The 17,187-nt window shown below is 39.6% G+C and overlaps 1 protein-coding gene across 2 annotated transcripts in view; it reads left to right on the forward strand.

Annotated features, from left to right (window-relative positions):
* The window catches only part of GRM7 (glutamate metabotropic receptor 7), a 911,662-nt gene that overhangs the window by 547,483 nt on the left and 346,992 nt on the right, over nt 1-17,187 (forward strand). For both annotated transcript variants that reach the window (XM_004738422.3, XM_045063251.1), the window contains exon 5: nt 15,295-15,435. In XM_004738422.3, coding sequence (XP_004738479.1) covers nt 15,295-15,435 — 141 coding nt within the window. The remainder of the gene's footprint in view (nt 1-15,294; nt 15,436-17,187) is intronic.

Here is a 17,187-nt window from a genome sequence, read left to right on the forward strand (position 1 = left end):
CGGGATATGTTGCCAGTCAATGGCAGACACACATTGGGAATTGCCTAAGCACAAAGGAGGGGGGTATAACTTATAATAAAGTTAAAAAGATGTCTTACAGAAGCCAAAGACAGGAAACATACCTAAGCCTTAGAGAAAATGGAATCAGGTATTTGATCCTTGTAGGAAATGCAAGACATTTCTTCTTTCCTCCTCCATGTCTCTTCTTTCTTGGCCTCTGATTGACTCACTCTTTGCTCCCAATGCAAACTGACTTTTTCTACTTCCCAGGCTTCATGACTGCTGTCAGCAACTCCTAAGTTTATGTCTCTACTATTTGGGTTGATTCAGGAATTTTATTATTTCCAATTTCAGGTTCCAAGGACAGGAATTTGATTGACACAGATTGGCTAAGGTGCTTACCCCTAACTCAGTCAGTCACACCTAGTACAGACGTATAAATGTGTAAATGGATTCCTAGAAAATGGGATATAGCTGCCCAAAAGTGAAAGAGAGAAGAGTACAGAACAGATAACCTTTTCCTATTACACTACCTGATGCAGTGTCTTCACCCCAAAAATAGCTTAGTAACGTGGGTGGTAAAATAATTAAATAACCTGACTTTGTTTCATGAGCTTGATTCTTACATGAAGACATTAGGGGCATTTATTTTGTCCTGTTTTTACATTTCTGAAAGTATGATGTCTTTATTTATATGCCAGATAATACACAAATAAATAATACACATCAAAATAACATGCTTTAGGAATTGCTGGCTAGGGATAAAAAATGCAGGATGTTAGAGAGTTTTCCTCAAATCTGAAAATACCTCAAGAAGGGATTTATTTATTTGCAATTAGTAAGTGCTGTTTTAAAAATCAATTTAAGAATTTCAGAACCTCCAATTTTTTTCCTCTGGTTTTATATTTCCATGGGAATTGAAATAATACATGGTCAAACATTTGGGATACTGTTCTTTGTTTGTTTGTTTTTAAAGATTTTGTTTATTTATTTAACAGAGAGAGACCGAGAGAGGGAACACAAGCAGGGGGAGTGGGAGAGGGAGGAACAGGCTTCCCTCTAAGCAGTAAGCCAGATGCCTGGCTGGATCCCAGGACCTGGGATCATGACCTGAGCCCCCAAGGCAGCCACTTAAGGACTAAGCCTCCCAGGTGCCCCGCTGGTATTGTTTTTTAAGGGCTTTTGTTTCCTTACACTATTCTTCTTCCTCTCAGATCTGTATAAGGAAAGTACTTACCTTAAAATGTTGCTGTTGTTGTTATTATTATTATTATTAATTTTATCCAATCTTTAGACAATGGCTGAATCTGTGATTAGGTAGAAAATGAAATATCATTTTTGTAAAATTGTTTCTGGGCTGTTATAGATGTTTGATTATATAAGTTTAGGTATTGAGCTCACTGAAAACTTCTGGCTGCTGAGACATTTTTAGATCAGGGTACAAAATGAAGATGGTAACCAGGCAACACGATTTTGTACCATTATTAAAAATAAAACGTGAAGCTTCTACAATGTAGAATAATTCTCTAACAAGTTTGTCTGGGTTTCACTCTGTTGTTGGCTGGAAAAATGGGTAAGTTCCAGTAGTTAAAGTTCAATACCTACTGTGGGTTAAATTCATTACTTTGTAATGTTATGATTGTTGGAAAACTATAGGCACACACAAGTGTAATCATAATATGATCTTAAAAATTCTTAAACATGTCTACAGGAAAGTCATGTATTACAAATGTCCACAAAATTTACTATGGAAGCATAAATCTTTAATTAGAATAATATTGAGCTTGAATAAATATATGTACACTCTCTATATGGCAGAGTTTATTAATTAAAATTTAGGGAAGCTTTCATATAATGTATACCAATTTTAAAAGAATGATACTGAGATGCAGTCAATTATGACAACATACTCAACTTTTATTTGATGTTTCAAAAGACATTGAGCAAGTGATATTATCTGAGTAATCATGATGCATATACCAAGAATAGATACTGAGAAATCATGATATATATACCAAAAATAGATACATTAAAATTAAGAGACCTTGTCTTCTGTGCTTCTGGTGTGCTGTGAGCAACTCTTCTAGGACGGTGTGTAAAATATATGTATGAGTGACAAAATCACATAATATTCTAGAGCAGTATTCTAGACTGCACCTCAGAATAACCTGAGAAGTTGAAATGCTAATGCCTAAGCCCACCAATGGAAGCACTTATGTAGCTGGTCTGGCCTGGAGTCCAGCCCTAGGGGTGTGTCTATGCCTGTGTGTGTGTGTGTGTGTGTGTGTGTGTGTGTGTTTATTTTTTTATGTTCCATACATGATTCCAGGGTATAGCCAGGGTTATGAACTACTGTTGCAGACATAGATATTCTCCAAATACCTCATGCAGAACAGAGGCTGAGTTCCTCAAGAGAGGAACTGTACAGATATGAGTATTTGTGGGGCACTATAGCACAGCCCTAGGGAGATGCATCAGGCCTTGGCAAGTATTCCTCTTCTTATCTAAAGGCTGTATTTTATGATAGGAAGATCTCAGCTGGAGAACTCCCTGGAAGATCCTCAGTGATTGTTTTGGATTTAACATGATCTTCTCCAGCTAGGTAATTGGGCCAACAGCCCATCTGGGAACTTACTATCATGGTCATTCCTGGATGTTGAGAAAGTAATAGAAGCTGAGATGGGTCTTGGAGATGGATTCTCAAAGACATGGTTTAAAAAAAAAAAAAATGAAGGAACTTCCCTGGAATCTGCTAATCACATGGTAGATTTTCAACCTTGACGGCAGCAGGAGGGCGATACCAGGATGTGTATTCTATGGAATATACGATATGCTCCCTTTCATCCTTATACTTCTTTCCCATGAGGAAGCCTTTTGGTGGCCTAATAAGAAACCATAGTGAATTCTAAACTCTTTTGAGTCCTACAGGAAAAAAGAAAAAGTTTTTATGATGCGAACAGCAATATTAAACCACAGACACTAACCTATCAATAAACAATGTTTGCAACACACTTGACTCTTCTTGGTTTCTATAAAGGCAATCCCTACAATATACCATTTTTCCTTTATGAAAATGTGAGCAAAAGCACCATGTGTTTTTCCATGTTTTAACTACTCCCTCTGAACTTTTATGGTGAAGAAACATTTCAGATCAAATCCCAGACGTTAGGACTTCTCACCTAAAATATTTCAGAATGTATTTCTAACTGGCAAGAACCTATATATATAATCATCATGCTATTATCACATTTGATGAAATTAATGATTTCTTAATATCATCCAGTACTTCTTGCATCTTTTCTAAAAAATGCATATACTTACTTCATTAGGTAAATACCATGAAATAAAATTGCTAGATCAAAGACTTTGTACCCTTTTTTAATGAGTTTTGACACATAGAACTACTATGTGTCACAGCCAAGATTGCACAAATTTGGCACCATGATTCGTAGGTTTGTTGTTACTGGAGAGGAAATAAAGACATGGAAATAGAAAAAAACATAATATGGATAGATGAAGGGGAAGATAAGGGAGGCTAGCGGGGAGGAAGGCAAGAAATTATAGGAATGACAATAAAAAACCCAATGCCAAGTTAATGCTGTAACCTGTGTGAGTGATCATTGAGTTTGGCCCTTGACCAACATTCTGTGTAGAACATTTAACCAACTAACACAGGGGTTTAAATTGAGCATCATTATGAAGGTGGGGTAGAAGAACGAAGAACAGGAACCTTCCATCTCACCCTGTGGCCTCCAGAACATTGGTTTATTCAAATCTCACCTCCTAAAACACTCACTTGAGGGATGGCCCTGCATCTTTCTTGTCTATTGACCTTGTGCATCCCAAGTTGCTGCAAAGCAGCATCCATTCCAACTGTTAAGCTCACAGATGCTGCACACAGCATAGGAAATCAAGGAGGAGCTTTCTCAGAGGGAAGGTGATTGTTTTATGCTATCTGGAGATGCTACTGAAACTGCTTACATTAACAAGAGGAAGGAACCACCAAGTACTGAGCAACTATAAGATATTACCTGGGTTAGCCTTCATATTTTAATCTTTCCACCCATCTCTAAGGTAGATACAACTGTCCTTATTTAATAGGTGAAACAAAGATACCACTTTACGTTTCTTTTGGAATAAATGGAAGAATGAATGCATATATTGATGTGTAAATGAATGGAGAAGCAAAGGAGTGAATAGATATCAAGTTCAACAGCAAAACATGAATAGTAAGTGATCCACTTAGCATAAGAGAAGTTAAATAAAAGAGTTGGTGGTTGGCAAAGGTAGGATTCAATCTCAGTTCTTTCTGACTCTGGAGCCAGGAACTTGATAAATGGCTATTTCATGGAGAATTTCTAGTGTTCAAGTTCAAAGTTTTCTAAATTTCCTTTTCTTGTAGTCTCTCTTTTTTTTGTCACTTTACATGTATGTTTGTTTTCATTTTCTTTTCATTTAGTTAACATCTGTACTCTTATTATATGCCATGCATTATTCACAACACTGCATATATTCTCACATGGATACCTCTTACAAAACCTATGGAGTAGATGTTATCATCATTTTGTTTTAAATATTTAATTTATTTATTTGATAGAGAGAGACACAGCGAGAGAGGGAACTCAAGCAGGGGGAGTGGGAGAAGGAGAAGCAGGCTTCCTGCAGAGCGAGGAGCCTGATGTGGTGCTTGATCCCAAGACCCTGGGATCATGACCTGAGCCGAAGGCAGATGCATAATGACTGAGCCACCCAGGCACCCCTATTATCATCATTTTATCCTCATTTTACAGACTGAAAAACTTAGTCTGGTTAGGTCATTTGCTCAAGATCATCTAGTTAGGAAGTGACAAAACTAGGAATTGAACCCTTGAATTCCAGTTAGGAAGGAGTTTGTTTTATCCATTGTAATGCTAAAGCTATCAGTTTAATATGTATTGTTTTTACCCATATTCGTTCCTGTATAAGTGTACTCAGGTTACATAAAATGCCCTTCTGCGTCCCAAACAGTTTAAAAGAGTGAAAAATGGCAAGCATTCTAGCATTATATAATATGCAACAGCCCTTTGGAGGCATTTTGTGGAATAATATTGCAAACATTATTCCTTCTACCTCATCCAAAAACACTTCCCATGAGATTTTTGTTCTTTGTGGGATAATTTCCATTGCAGTAATTCTTATTTGTTTTCTCAAAAATAATGGCTGGTTTCCACCACTCTCAATAGATTCAGCCAGCAAATTTAGGGGTACATCTGACAGCCTAACTTATCCCACTAGATCACTAATGATTTTCTCGCCAAACTTATTTACATGTTTCTAACTTTGATTTACTTCAGTAAATGTTGACAGGCATTTGGGCAGTCTCTTCATGATGAGAGCTCAGAGTCATGAGAGAGATACAGACAGACAAGGACATGATCTCCCACAGCACTGTGCAAGTACAGTCAGGGCCATGTCCTCAGGATTTGGGGAGTGTGCCACATGCCACTGGACCCTACCATGGATGTCCTGCAGCAGGTGGTATCACACCAAGTGTGGAGGATCTCCAGTTTCTGAAACTGTACAAAATCCTTTCTCTTACAAAGATGAAAAGCCCCATGTTCACTAACTATGGTTAAATCTATGTAATGCTTCCCATATTTTTTTGTGGGCTGATACAATGTCACGTTCTGAACTGGGATCCAAAGAGATCATTAACCAGTTATCCAACAAGTTGCTGTTTAGTACCATGATTATTAAAATGGTAACATGTTTCTAGTGATTTGAAACACTACCTTTATTCTCTATTATATGAAATTCCCATGTGCAATCAAGTCTTTCTGGACTTTCCGTTGGATTTCAGTGGTCCATTGATCTCTTGATTCTTGTGTCAGGATTTCTTTTTTAATTATAGAAAGTTTATAATCTGTTGTTACAATATATTACCTGGTAGAGTTTGCCCCCCTCGTCCTGACCTCCAATCTTCAGCACCCCCCCAAACACTCATGCTCCATTGCTCTTCTTTTTCAGAAGTCTCCTCACTCTTTTATTTTTTCCATACAAGCTCTGAAGGTAACTTACCTAGCTCTAGGGGGAAAATATATTAATATTTTTATAAAGATCATGTAAAATGTACAATTTTCAAGAGAACTGACATAAGAGAAACATTAATTAATTAAAGCAAAACTCCTTAAGGGCAAAAATCAGCTTGATTGTGTAGAAGGGTGTACCTGTTCTTCAATAGGTATTTTTAGTGTTATGCTTTTAATCGTGGTCTTCTCTTTTGCTCTGTCTTTTAAGTGATTATTGTTTGTGCGTAAGAGGATACATTTCTTTGTGTTAGTTTTTTTTTTTTTTTTTAGGCTTGGGGGGGGGGGAGAGGGAGAGAGAGAATCTAAAGCAGGCTCCATGCCTAGTGCAGAGCCTGAGGTGGAGCTCGATCTCACAATGTTGAGAATAGGAACTGAGCCAATATCAAGAGTTGGATGCTTAACGGAGTGAGCCACCCAGGGACACTCTGTGTTAATTTTAAATCCTGCTTCTTTCCTGACTTCCCTCTGTTCTTAGTAGCTTTTTCATGGATATATTCTTAGGGGCCTGAGAACTCAATTCAGGAGACTGTATACCATTCATGTTGCAGCAAAGGGGCAGTGCATTTCTTGGGAGTGAAAAATTCAGTGTCAGGGTGCCTGGGTGGCTCAGTGGGTTAAGCTGCTGCCTTCGGCTCAGGTCATGATCTCAGGGTCCTGGGATCGAGTCCCACATCGGGCTCTCTGCTAGCGGGGAGCCTGCTTCCCCCTCTCTCTGCCTGCCTCTCTGCCTACTTGTGATCTCTCTCTGTCAAATAAATAAATAAAATCTTAAAAAAAGAAAAATTTAGTGTCAAACATGACAAACTGCATCTTATGAATGCAAAAAGAGGCCAGGTTGAAGCCATCAGAGGTGGTGGGGAAATACTGTGAGCTGGAGAAAGCAGGGTCATCTGAAGGGAACAGACTTCCCTTGGCACCTGACTGCTGCCACATGGGAATGGGGTCTGTGTTAAAGGATCTTCTGACTTTACAAGTGAAGCCAAAAATTTGGACTTACAAGTGAAATCTTATGATTTTTAAATTAGTTTTAAAATACTCCTGGGAAAAAGAAATAAAATTAAATACTGTTGGAAGAAATATAAAGGACAAGTCCATAGGCTAAATATATTCTGTAAGACATCAGTTTGCAACATCTGAGAAACAAATGTTGTCATTCCAACCAGAGAAAAGTCACAGAAAGGTATCTACCAATAAGACTTTTTTACTTATTACAAGTGCATTAGTTTCCTGGGGGTTCCATTACAACTGACCACAACCTTAGTGGCTTAAAAACAAGAGAACATCATAATTTTACAGTTGTGGAGTCCAGAAGTCTGAAGTGGAGAGGTCAGTTTGACTCTGCTTCCTCTGAAGGCTTTCGGGGTGGGGGGTGGAAGAGGCGGTGCTTCCTGCCTTTTCCGGCTTCAAGTGGCTCCAAGGATACCTTGGCTTGACTCCATTACTCAAGTCTGTGCCTGCATCTACACATGACCTCCCCCATGACTCCTGCTCCCTTTTTTCTCCTTTAAGGATACTTCTCTGTTGGATCTAGGGCCTATACAGACAATGCAGGATGATCTTGCTCAGAGATCTTTAACTTAATTCCACTTGCCATATGATTTTTCATTATCCACTATCAAAATATTTTTCAAATAAGGCCTCACTCATAAGTTCAGGGGGTTGGGATATGGACATATCTTTTTGAGGACTACAATTTAAACCCTATGAGTTATAGAATAGACATAGAAAAAGGGCTAAACAAATAAAGACTGGTTCTCAAAATTTGTTTTTCAGATAGACCCACTTGGTAGCAGACAGTGTGAGTTCTCCTGCTTCTTACACTATTCTGTGCTTCTCGCCTCTCCCCCACTCATCCCTTCCCCTCCATCCCTTGTCCCCTCTCTCTTCTCCTCTTCTTTCCTCCTCCCCCTTCCCTCCTTCTCGCTATCATTCTTTCTCACTCTCTGTCTTTTTATTCATTGATTCATAGATTTATTCTGTTAGTATCCTATCCCTATGATGTGCCAGAACCTGTGTGTTTCTAAATCATTAGCCATCTTTCCTGAGTTGAACAAAGAACATAGGTGGCTCAGGAAGAGCTAAGAACCTCTCCTTTATGAACTGGTAGAAGAAAGCCTTGGGTGCTCCCTGCCATTTAGGCTGACAGTGATGTTCTAAGCTGCAGTGCATGACTTGTGGGGTTAAATCAGCAATCAGGGCTACTTACTGGTCACTCTCTTAGACTGTACAAAGCCCCATTATTTTCTGTCAGCATCCCTTCACCCTGGTTGAACAGGCAGCTGTGTCCTCTAACCCCCTCTTGACACTGATAGCTTTCCTTTCTGCCACACACTTGTAAGAGCTTCTTCCTCCTCAGCTGGAAAGGCCACCTAAACATCCTGCTCTGGATGAATTATGTGTCTATTGATTTGCACACTCTTGTCTCGGCCACAAATTTTAGGGAGCATTTGAGGGCAGCACCCCAGTTAAAGAGAAAAGAACCACATAAATGTAGTTGTAACACCTGCTAAAATCCTGCTTGTTATTTCCATGTTGCTTTAAGTTTACTTCCAAGGTTATATGAATTTTGTTCAACATGTACCCAGTGAGACATTTGCCTTAGAATCCCCTGTAGCTTAATTTCTGAAATTAAAATAATCTGTTCAACAAAAGGAATAATTTAATGCTAAGAATTTCATCAGCTTTACATACAGGAATGACCTTCTCCTTTAACATAATTCTTACTCCGTTTTCTGTGAGATGAAATCCCAGTCTTGGTGCCTTGGGTTAAATTTTAAAACTGATAATTTAACCAAGAGTAAGGCATGCGTGTCCAGATGACTTTTCTTCTGAGCTCCCATAAGAGTAGGAATAAAGTCTCAATTCACTGGAATACACATATATACCCCTGTATACATATATTATTAGATTAGCTATTCTACTTTCTGCTTCTGTCCCTAATTCTGTTGCACCTTGGTGACTGCAAATCTTATATTAAATACCCTATTCCTTAAAAAAAAAAAAAAAAAAAAAAAAAGGAAGTTGGGTCTCTAGGGATTACTCAGTCAGTTGAGCATCTAACTCTTGATCTAGACTAAGGTCTTGATCTCGGGGTCATGAGTTCAGGCTCCATGTTGAGTTCCATGCTGGGTGTGGAACTGACTTAAAACAAATGTAAAATCACTAGGCTGCAGAAACTGTAATGACAGATCAAGAGTGTTGAGTTAGTGCCTGCAGCTGGAGGGAAAGTTTTGAACCACCCCATAGCAGAAGCTCCTTGTCTATTAATAAAACAGAGGTATGATGTGTGCCTAACCTAAAAGGCAACCAAAAACATCCCAAGGCATTGTAAACAGATGGTTACAGCAAGGTCTCTTTTAAAAACTTGAATATTTCCTGGGGTGCCTGGGTGGCTCAGTGGGTTAAAGCCTCTGCCTTCTGCTCAGGTCATGATCCTGGGGTCCTGGGATGGAGCCCTGCATCAGGCTCTCTGCTCAGCGGGGAGCCTGCTTCCTCCTCTCTCTCTGCCTGCATCTCTGCCTACTTGTGATCTCTGTCTGTCAAATAAATAAATAAAATCTTTAAAAAAATAAAAAAATAAAAAATAAATAAAAACTTGAATATTTCCTGAATAGCTTCATTCCATATGGATGAAAATGAGGGTACCAATGAGACTTAATTTAGCTCTTACCATGGCCCTACTAAAGAAAAATAAACAGTAGGTCCAAGAAATTGGACTCAGCTGAGGTAAACCAGCAAGATTCAGTAGATTGAATAATAGCTATTGACCTCTGCTTCTGTTTTGTTGAATTGTCTGAGAGGAGCTCTGTTTTCTGAAACTAGTTTTTGCCCCAGCTTGGTGAGCCCATGCTGCCAGTTTTACCATTTGGATTGGCTCACCCATTCCAGCAACTGATCATAGAATAGCTTTGTTCTTCCACCTGTTGAACTTTCCAATTGCCTAGTGGAGTTGTGTTTGATATAGTAGCTTGGTGATAGGGCATTTATTAGAGAGAGTGAAGAGGTAGCATAATAAGTCGACCCCAGCAATGCACCATAGGCATGGTTTTCAATCTTTGGAATATGAGAATCTCCTAGGGAAACTTGAGGGGGAAAGAAACAGGGCTGACCTGCCTCCATGATCTCTATTTTCTTCATCAACTCTCCAGATGATTGTGATTCTCACCAAAATGTGTGAAACACCACTCTGCATGGATGTCAAAAACAAGCAAACTGATTTGGGTTCAAATTTCTCTGAGCTTTAGTTTCTACCTCAAAACTGTTGATATGATTAGTACCTACTTCTTAGGATTTATCTGACACTCATTGGGAAAATGAAGATGAAGTGCTTATTACCTTTGTAATTGTAACAGTCAGTGCAATTTTTTGTATGAGCAAATTGAAATCTGACAAAGATTTTGACATCCACTCACAAGAATAGCTTATTCACATATTTATTCATTCATTAACATTAACATTTAAGCCATTGGTTTATTAGAATTTTAGTAGAAATTCTAGATTGCATATACATGGGAGATGTTTCCTTTATATTTGTTGATTTTAAGGCCTTGTTTCCTGATGGATTTTTTTTTTTTTAAGATTTTATTTATTTATTTGACAGAGAGAGATCACAGTAGACAGAGAGGCAGGCAGAGAGAGAGAGGGAAGCAGGCTCCCTGCTGAGCAGGGAGCCTGATGCGGGACTCGATCCCAGGACCCTGAGATCATGACCTGAGCAGAAGGCAGAGGCTTTAACCCACTGAGCCACCCAGGTGCCCCCCTGATGGATTTTGTAACGCTAAATGACTTCAATATTCTTAAGACAAAGCACATGGCGTTCCACTGAATAAATGTCCAGTCTCTTTGCTTCCCACATTTCTGGTCAAAATCTATTCTTTGCCTTTTCTCACCTGTGTTTACTCCCTCCAGGAAGCCCTCTCTGGCACTCCAAGAGAGTTCTTGCTCTCTCTGGGCATGTGTGTGTGCTCCCCAAACACTATGTACTCTTCCTTCATAGAAATAATCACAGTTGTAATTTTATATTTATTTAAATGATTCTTGCCAAAGTCTATCTTCCCCACCAGGCTAGCCATGAGTCTGATGAGGGGCCACCTGTTTTAACCCAAGATAAGTGAGTGTAGAGAACAGTGCCTGTCACAGGGTAAGTGTTACTTAATGGATGACTATGGTTATTTTATAACCAACAGTTTGCATTTTACTTCATCAGGCACAATGCTGAGTACTTTACAAATAATGGCTCATTTAATCCTTCTAACAATACGAAGTTGGATATTAATATTTTTTTAAAGGGCTTATTTATTTGTCAGAGAGAGAGAGAGAGAGTGCACGTGAGAGAGCGCACAAGCAGACAGAGTAGCAGGCAGAGGCAGAGAGAGAAGCAGACTCCCTGCAGAACAAGGAGCCTGAGACCAGACTCGATTCCAGGACCCTGGGATCATGACCTGAGCCAAAGGCAGTGGCTTAATCGATTGAGCCACCCAGGCACCCCAGGTGGATATTAATATTAATCCCCTTCTACAGATGAGGAAACTGAGACACAAAATAGCTAAGTCATCTGCTCAAGGTCATACAGGTAGAAAATCAGAATGTTAGAGTCAGACCCACATTGTGTGTCTCTGATGTCTATATTCACCAGTACACTATGTGGCTTCCATACAAAAAAGCCAAACTGTTGAGGTTTTCAGGACACCACTCAAAAGCAAATGTATGCTACATTCTACTACTTGACTGAGAGCTCTGAGTTTTCCCCTCAGAGCCCATAGGACCTTCAGAGGAGGTAGTGAAGACACAAGGCTAGTTCAGGTTATCTTTTCAGCAACACTAAGACATGCAGCTAGATTGAAATGCCAGGCTGGAGAGCCCAGAATGGTGACAGGACATACAGGTGAGGGACAACTTTGGAGGCTGCAAAGGGACCCAGAGAAACAATGCTTAGGGATATATAGACACAGGGAGCACACCAGGAAAATTCACCAGCAATTAAGGCAGCATGTTCTACCTCCCCAGGCCATCTGCAGGCTATAAGACGGTAAGGCAAAGCTCCTGCCATACTGAGCCCGGTACTGAGCAAATGTCACAACTACAGAAGCAAAGCAAAGACCCTCTCATCTGAACCAGACATGTATTTGAGGGTGAAAATACTAAGATCTCACAAATTAGGCTGGAACTGTTCAAGTCCCATCTGCTGAAGTTCAGGATTTGTTCTAGAATCCTGCTTCTCAAAGTACGGGCAGTATAAGGATCATGAGGAGCTAGTTAAAATGCAGGATTTGAGAGGGCACGGATTGCATGGAGCACTGGGTGTGGTGCAAAAAACAATGAATACTGTTATGCTGAAAATAAATTAAAAAAAAATTCAACAACAACAACAACAAATGCAGCATTTGCCCTGGAGCATTTGCTTCTTAAAGTGTAGGCAGCTTGAGCATCACCTGGGGCTTGTTAAAAATGCAGTGTATTTAGCCCCACCCAAGACCTCCTCCACCCAAATCTGCATCTGAGGAGATATTCCGGAAGTCCATATATACATGCATTTGGGAAGCAAGAGCAGTTTTCAACTTAGAGATGCTGGTAGCCAGCGGGCTAGTCGGAGGAGGAAGAGGAGGAAGCTAAGCACCAGCTATTTGTGTGAGTGTAAAGGAGAGAGGTTGTGGCTCAGGGTTTCTGTTCCTTTTCTGCGTTGTGCTGTGGTGCATACAGACAGCTTTAATTGTGCTTGCTTTTTTTTCCAGAAGTCTGTTTGTTCTTGCTCAGATGAGAGGGAAGTTCTGACTGCTGCTTTGTGTTCTTTTCCTTCTGTTTTAAATGTTCCACAGTCCCCTACTTGCACGTTAGCCACAATACTAGTCCTTCTTTCCTAAACGGGCTTTTGCATTTCCAGTAGACACAGGATGGAGAGAAGCACTTTGAAGTGGCAGACATTTTCAGTGATGAGGTTTCCTTTAAAGACTTTTTTTTTTTTTTTTCTGAGCTGGGAAAGGGATATACCCTTGCTACAATCTGAGCCATTTTAGTAGTTCCTGTTCTGAGGCTGGTTGGGGATTTAGACCTGTGGCAGAAGAGTTTACTTTTGAAACTTGGACATGTTCTGTCGAGTGTGCTTCTTCATGAAGGGTGTGTTGTTTGGGTATTGCACAGAGAGAATTATGGTGCTGTGATAAAGAAGGAGAGTTTCAGTCTTCCAGCTACTTAAACAACTAGCTCTAGTGTTACTGACTTAATGAACAGACACCATTGTGCAACTGGAGCTGGTCTCAGCTAAGTGGTTCTTCTACCGCCGTCTGCTGGAGGGCTGCAATCTCCAAAAAAGTTCAGCTGAGACAAGCTGGGCTTTTGCCACATGACCTACCATCCTGCTGTCAAATGTCTTAGAGCACTGCCCGCTGGATTCCAAGAAAGAGAATTCCACAACAAGCCATGATGAGGCCAGGGCTTCCCAGCCTTTGCCTGCATCACACCTGTCTATGTCCCACAGAAAAGGGAAGGTGTGTATGGGTATGAAGCCCTGGAAGCAGGTCTAGTCAGGGGTCATTGTCATAATCTACCACTGTTGATTAGTTGGGTTTTGGGGGTGGGGAAGGTGGGAGGGGGGAACACAGGGCAAAATGGTGAAAGAAATGAAAGCTCTGTCACCAGTCACCATGTGTGCACGCGTGTATGTATATACATGACTGAAGGCATACATTTAGTGTCTTGGGAAACATTGGGGACTCGTGTATTTCCCCCAGAGATTTTCCTTTATTGAAGAATATTGTGTTGTTCTACTTTATAGTCATCTGGAGGCAGGGCTGTGGGAGAACAGTGAGGCAGGAAGACTTCCAGCCAGATAGCTTAATCAGTATTGATAATGGAATGGAATCACATACTCTAGCCAGATTACTTTCAGATCATTTAAGGTAGAGGGATAAAAGGACAGTTGGCCAGCATGTACTGATAAGAGCCTAGAAAATGAAATAAGAGATGCAAAATACTTTATTTTCTCTAAAATATTATATAATCTCTTGTGCTTTATGTTTTTTGGTTTGTTTTACTGTCTCATTTACTTTAGATTTTTCATTTATAGTAGGTTTTATATATGTCAGGCCATGAATTTGGTGTTGGCCACTTAGTAATGAGTATAGTTAACCTGATATGGTCCTATTATGGAGTTGAGAGTCTGGAACTATTATTATTATTTTTTAATGACCTTAAAATGAGAAAACTGAGTAATTTAAATAACAGTTACTCAGTTTTCTCAAGTCCATCTCCTGTTATTGTTGACCCTGAACTCTGTAAGTTTCCAAGGTCTTCTCCCCATCCTAAACAAGGTACTGAGAAGAAAGGAGGTAGGGTAGTCTTCATTTCTACAGAAAGATGAAAGGATGATGAGGGAAGCTTGCACTTGCTCAAGTTCCCCTTGACTTAGGAAGTGAGTGGAGCTGGCCCCCCAGCCCACCTCGTGTTACCGGATCTGATTCTCCTAAGACCTTGTGGCTCCATTGGAGCATTTGAGGCTGCATTCCTAAAGAGGTAACAAGAGATTTCCTGGGGACCTGGACTTTCGAGTTTCTGCTCCTCACATACGCCATGGCACTCAGTGAGCAGCACTGAGCTTTCTGTGAGACTCCTATTTATTTCTGGCCTTTTTAAAAGCTTCCATTTTGATTAGGATATCAATGACACAATGGAGCGTTATTAAATGAAAGAAGGTGTTAAATGGATATTTACAGGTCAGTAGCTCACAGAGTCCCAGATAACTGCATGGCTTAGTGGTTGACTTTGGGCATGCTTCTATTTCATCTGAGCCTCATTTCCTTATTGGCGATGTGGGAATGATAGTGGTTGCTGTACTGGTTGTTGAGGTGAATAAAAGAATCTTTGTGAAGCAGAAAATCTTATCTATAGTAAGCACTGAAATTATCAATTATCTTGGTGAGAAGGAAGAAGACATTTTGTCCCGGGTCTAGCATCACTGGAGATGTAAGACATATTGTGATCATCATGTCCTCTCTAAGGTCATTGTGACTGTGTCATTTGTAGGTCACATCTCTGCCTGATAGATTGAAATAGGGATTTAGCCATAGGTTAGTCCTGGAATATTTTTCTTCTTCTTCTTTTTTTTTTTTTTAATTGACACAAAAGAGCATACAGTCTACTAAAACAAAGAAAACCCATCACTGGTATTTCTATTTCTAAATATCCCAGCAGTACCCCACAAGCAATGACCTTTTCATTTAACTCTGTTTAGGGTTTGATGCCTATTTTACGTCCCGCACACTTGAAAACAACAGAAGAAATGTATGGTTTGCTGAATACTGGGAGGAAAACTTCAACTGCAAGTTGACGATTAGTGGGTCAAAGAAAGAAGACACAGATCGCAAATGCACAGGTAATTTCATTCCAGTTGTTCTTCTCCTGGTACTCTACGTGGCCAGCATTGAAATGTCTGCATAGCTGACAGAAGGAAGCTTGGTTGGAGACAAATTGAAAAAGTAAATTGAATTTTACTAGATTGTTCAGAAAATGGAACGGGAGCATAAGTCCTGCAGGACAAGAGTAGAACAGACAAAATTGTATTCTTTTCTGCCTGTCCATCTAACAGTAATTGACATTTTCATTGATTCTTCAAATTCAAAAGGGTCATGTTGCTTTGAATGCTCTCAGTGATAAATATTAGTTCATGTTTTAGCCAGGAGTATGAAGTCATTTTCACATAAACAAAAATCCAGCAAATCCCTCTCAGCACCGGATTTAACTGTTATCATAGACCATACTGTGTATTTGATTAAAGAAACAAAATACTTGGGTTTAGAGTGATGAGAGTTTCAATAATTTCCATAATATCCAAGTTAATGTGTCTGCTGCTATTTAAAATATGCTTAAAAATACTTACGGGTGCACCTGACTTGCTCAGTCAATAGAGCATGTGATTCTTGATATTGGGATCATGAGTTTGAGCCCCACGTTGGGCTTAGAGTTTACCTAAAAAACAAACAAACAAACCCAAACAAACAAAAAACCATAAGCAGCCTCATAGTAAATTTTCATAATAATTCCAAATTAAAAAACATGTATGTATGCTATGCATATGTATGTACATGTATGAAGTAGTCAGAGGATAAACATTCACTGGTGCATTCACAAATATTTATTGAGCAACTCCTTCTTCTACACAATACTAGGCACCATGCTCTGATGGTAAGCAAGTCAGTAAAGACCTAGCTTTCATGCTTCTCAGAGGACAATGGAAGAAAATCGACATTATTCCTGTGAGCTCCCCATGAATACATAATTATAAACTGTAATAAGTGTTCTGAGGGATATATGGGCATATAACCAAGAAATTTCACTTATATTGAAGGCAGAAGCTGTCTCAAAAGACCTCCTTGAGGAAGAAGTAGGCACTGGTTAGTTAGGTAGAGGGAAGGACAGATAGGAGAATTTCTCATGGAGGAATAACATGACAAAAGGCTGGAAGCAGGAGAAATAATGGTACCTCTGTGGACAGAAAAAGTAGCATTACCTGACTGAAGTACAGTGAATAGGATGAGTATGTCCGCTAAGGCTGCTAGTGTAGAGATGTGGACAAGGAGTAAGCCGTGTGTGGGGACATACATGGAATTTGGTCTTTACCCTAAGCATACTGGAACTAGGAGTGGGGGTGGGGGTGGTTACAGAAGCATGTGACATGTTCTACCATCTTATCATCTACTCCTATATTATATAGCAATACCCCAATTTCATACTTCAATAACTTTTATCATTTGTAGCGATGACCTTGAAATACCACAAAACCCCAAAATGTTATTCTAGATTGATCTACAATGATCTAGAATTGTCTAGAATGATCTAGAGAATGCACTCATGTTAGGTATACTGTTGCTTAGTTTATATTTGCAGTATGGGTCTTTGAATATTGGCCATCCAAATATGGTAGATTGAACCATTTGACAAACACCTATTAATGAGGAATAATGCATGCAAACCATGGTCCTAAAAAAAAAAGGAATGGTATGAAGATGGATTTTCCTCAAAGTGTTTTTGTGAAGGAGAGATAGGATAGGAACAGAGGTATGAGAAAAAATAATGATGCAAAATCAATGTTACCTAATTAGATAAACAACTCAGTAAATTACAATTC

Source organism: Mustela putorius, unplaced genomic scaffold, assembly GCF_011764305.1.
Source record: "Mustela putorius furo isolate JIRA1106 unplaced genomic scaffold, ASM1176430v1.1 tig00003850_pilon_pilon_pilon, whole genome shotgun sequence".
Taxonomy (NCBI): domain Eukaryota; kingdom Metazoa; phylum Chordata; class Mammalia; order Carnivora; family Mustelidae; genus Mustela; species Mustela putorius.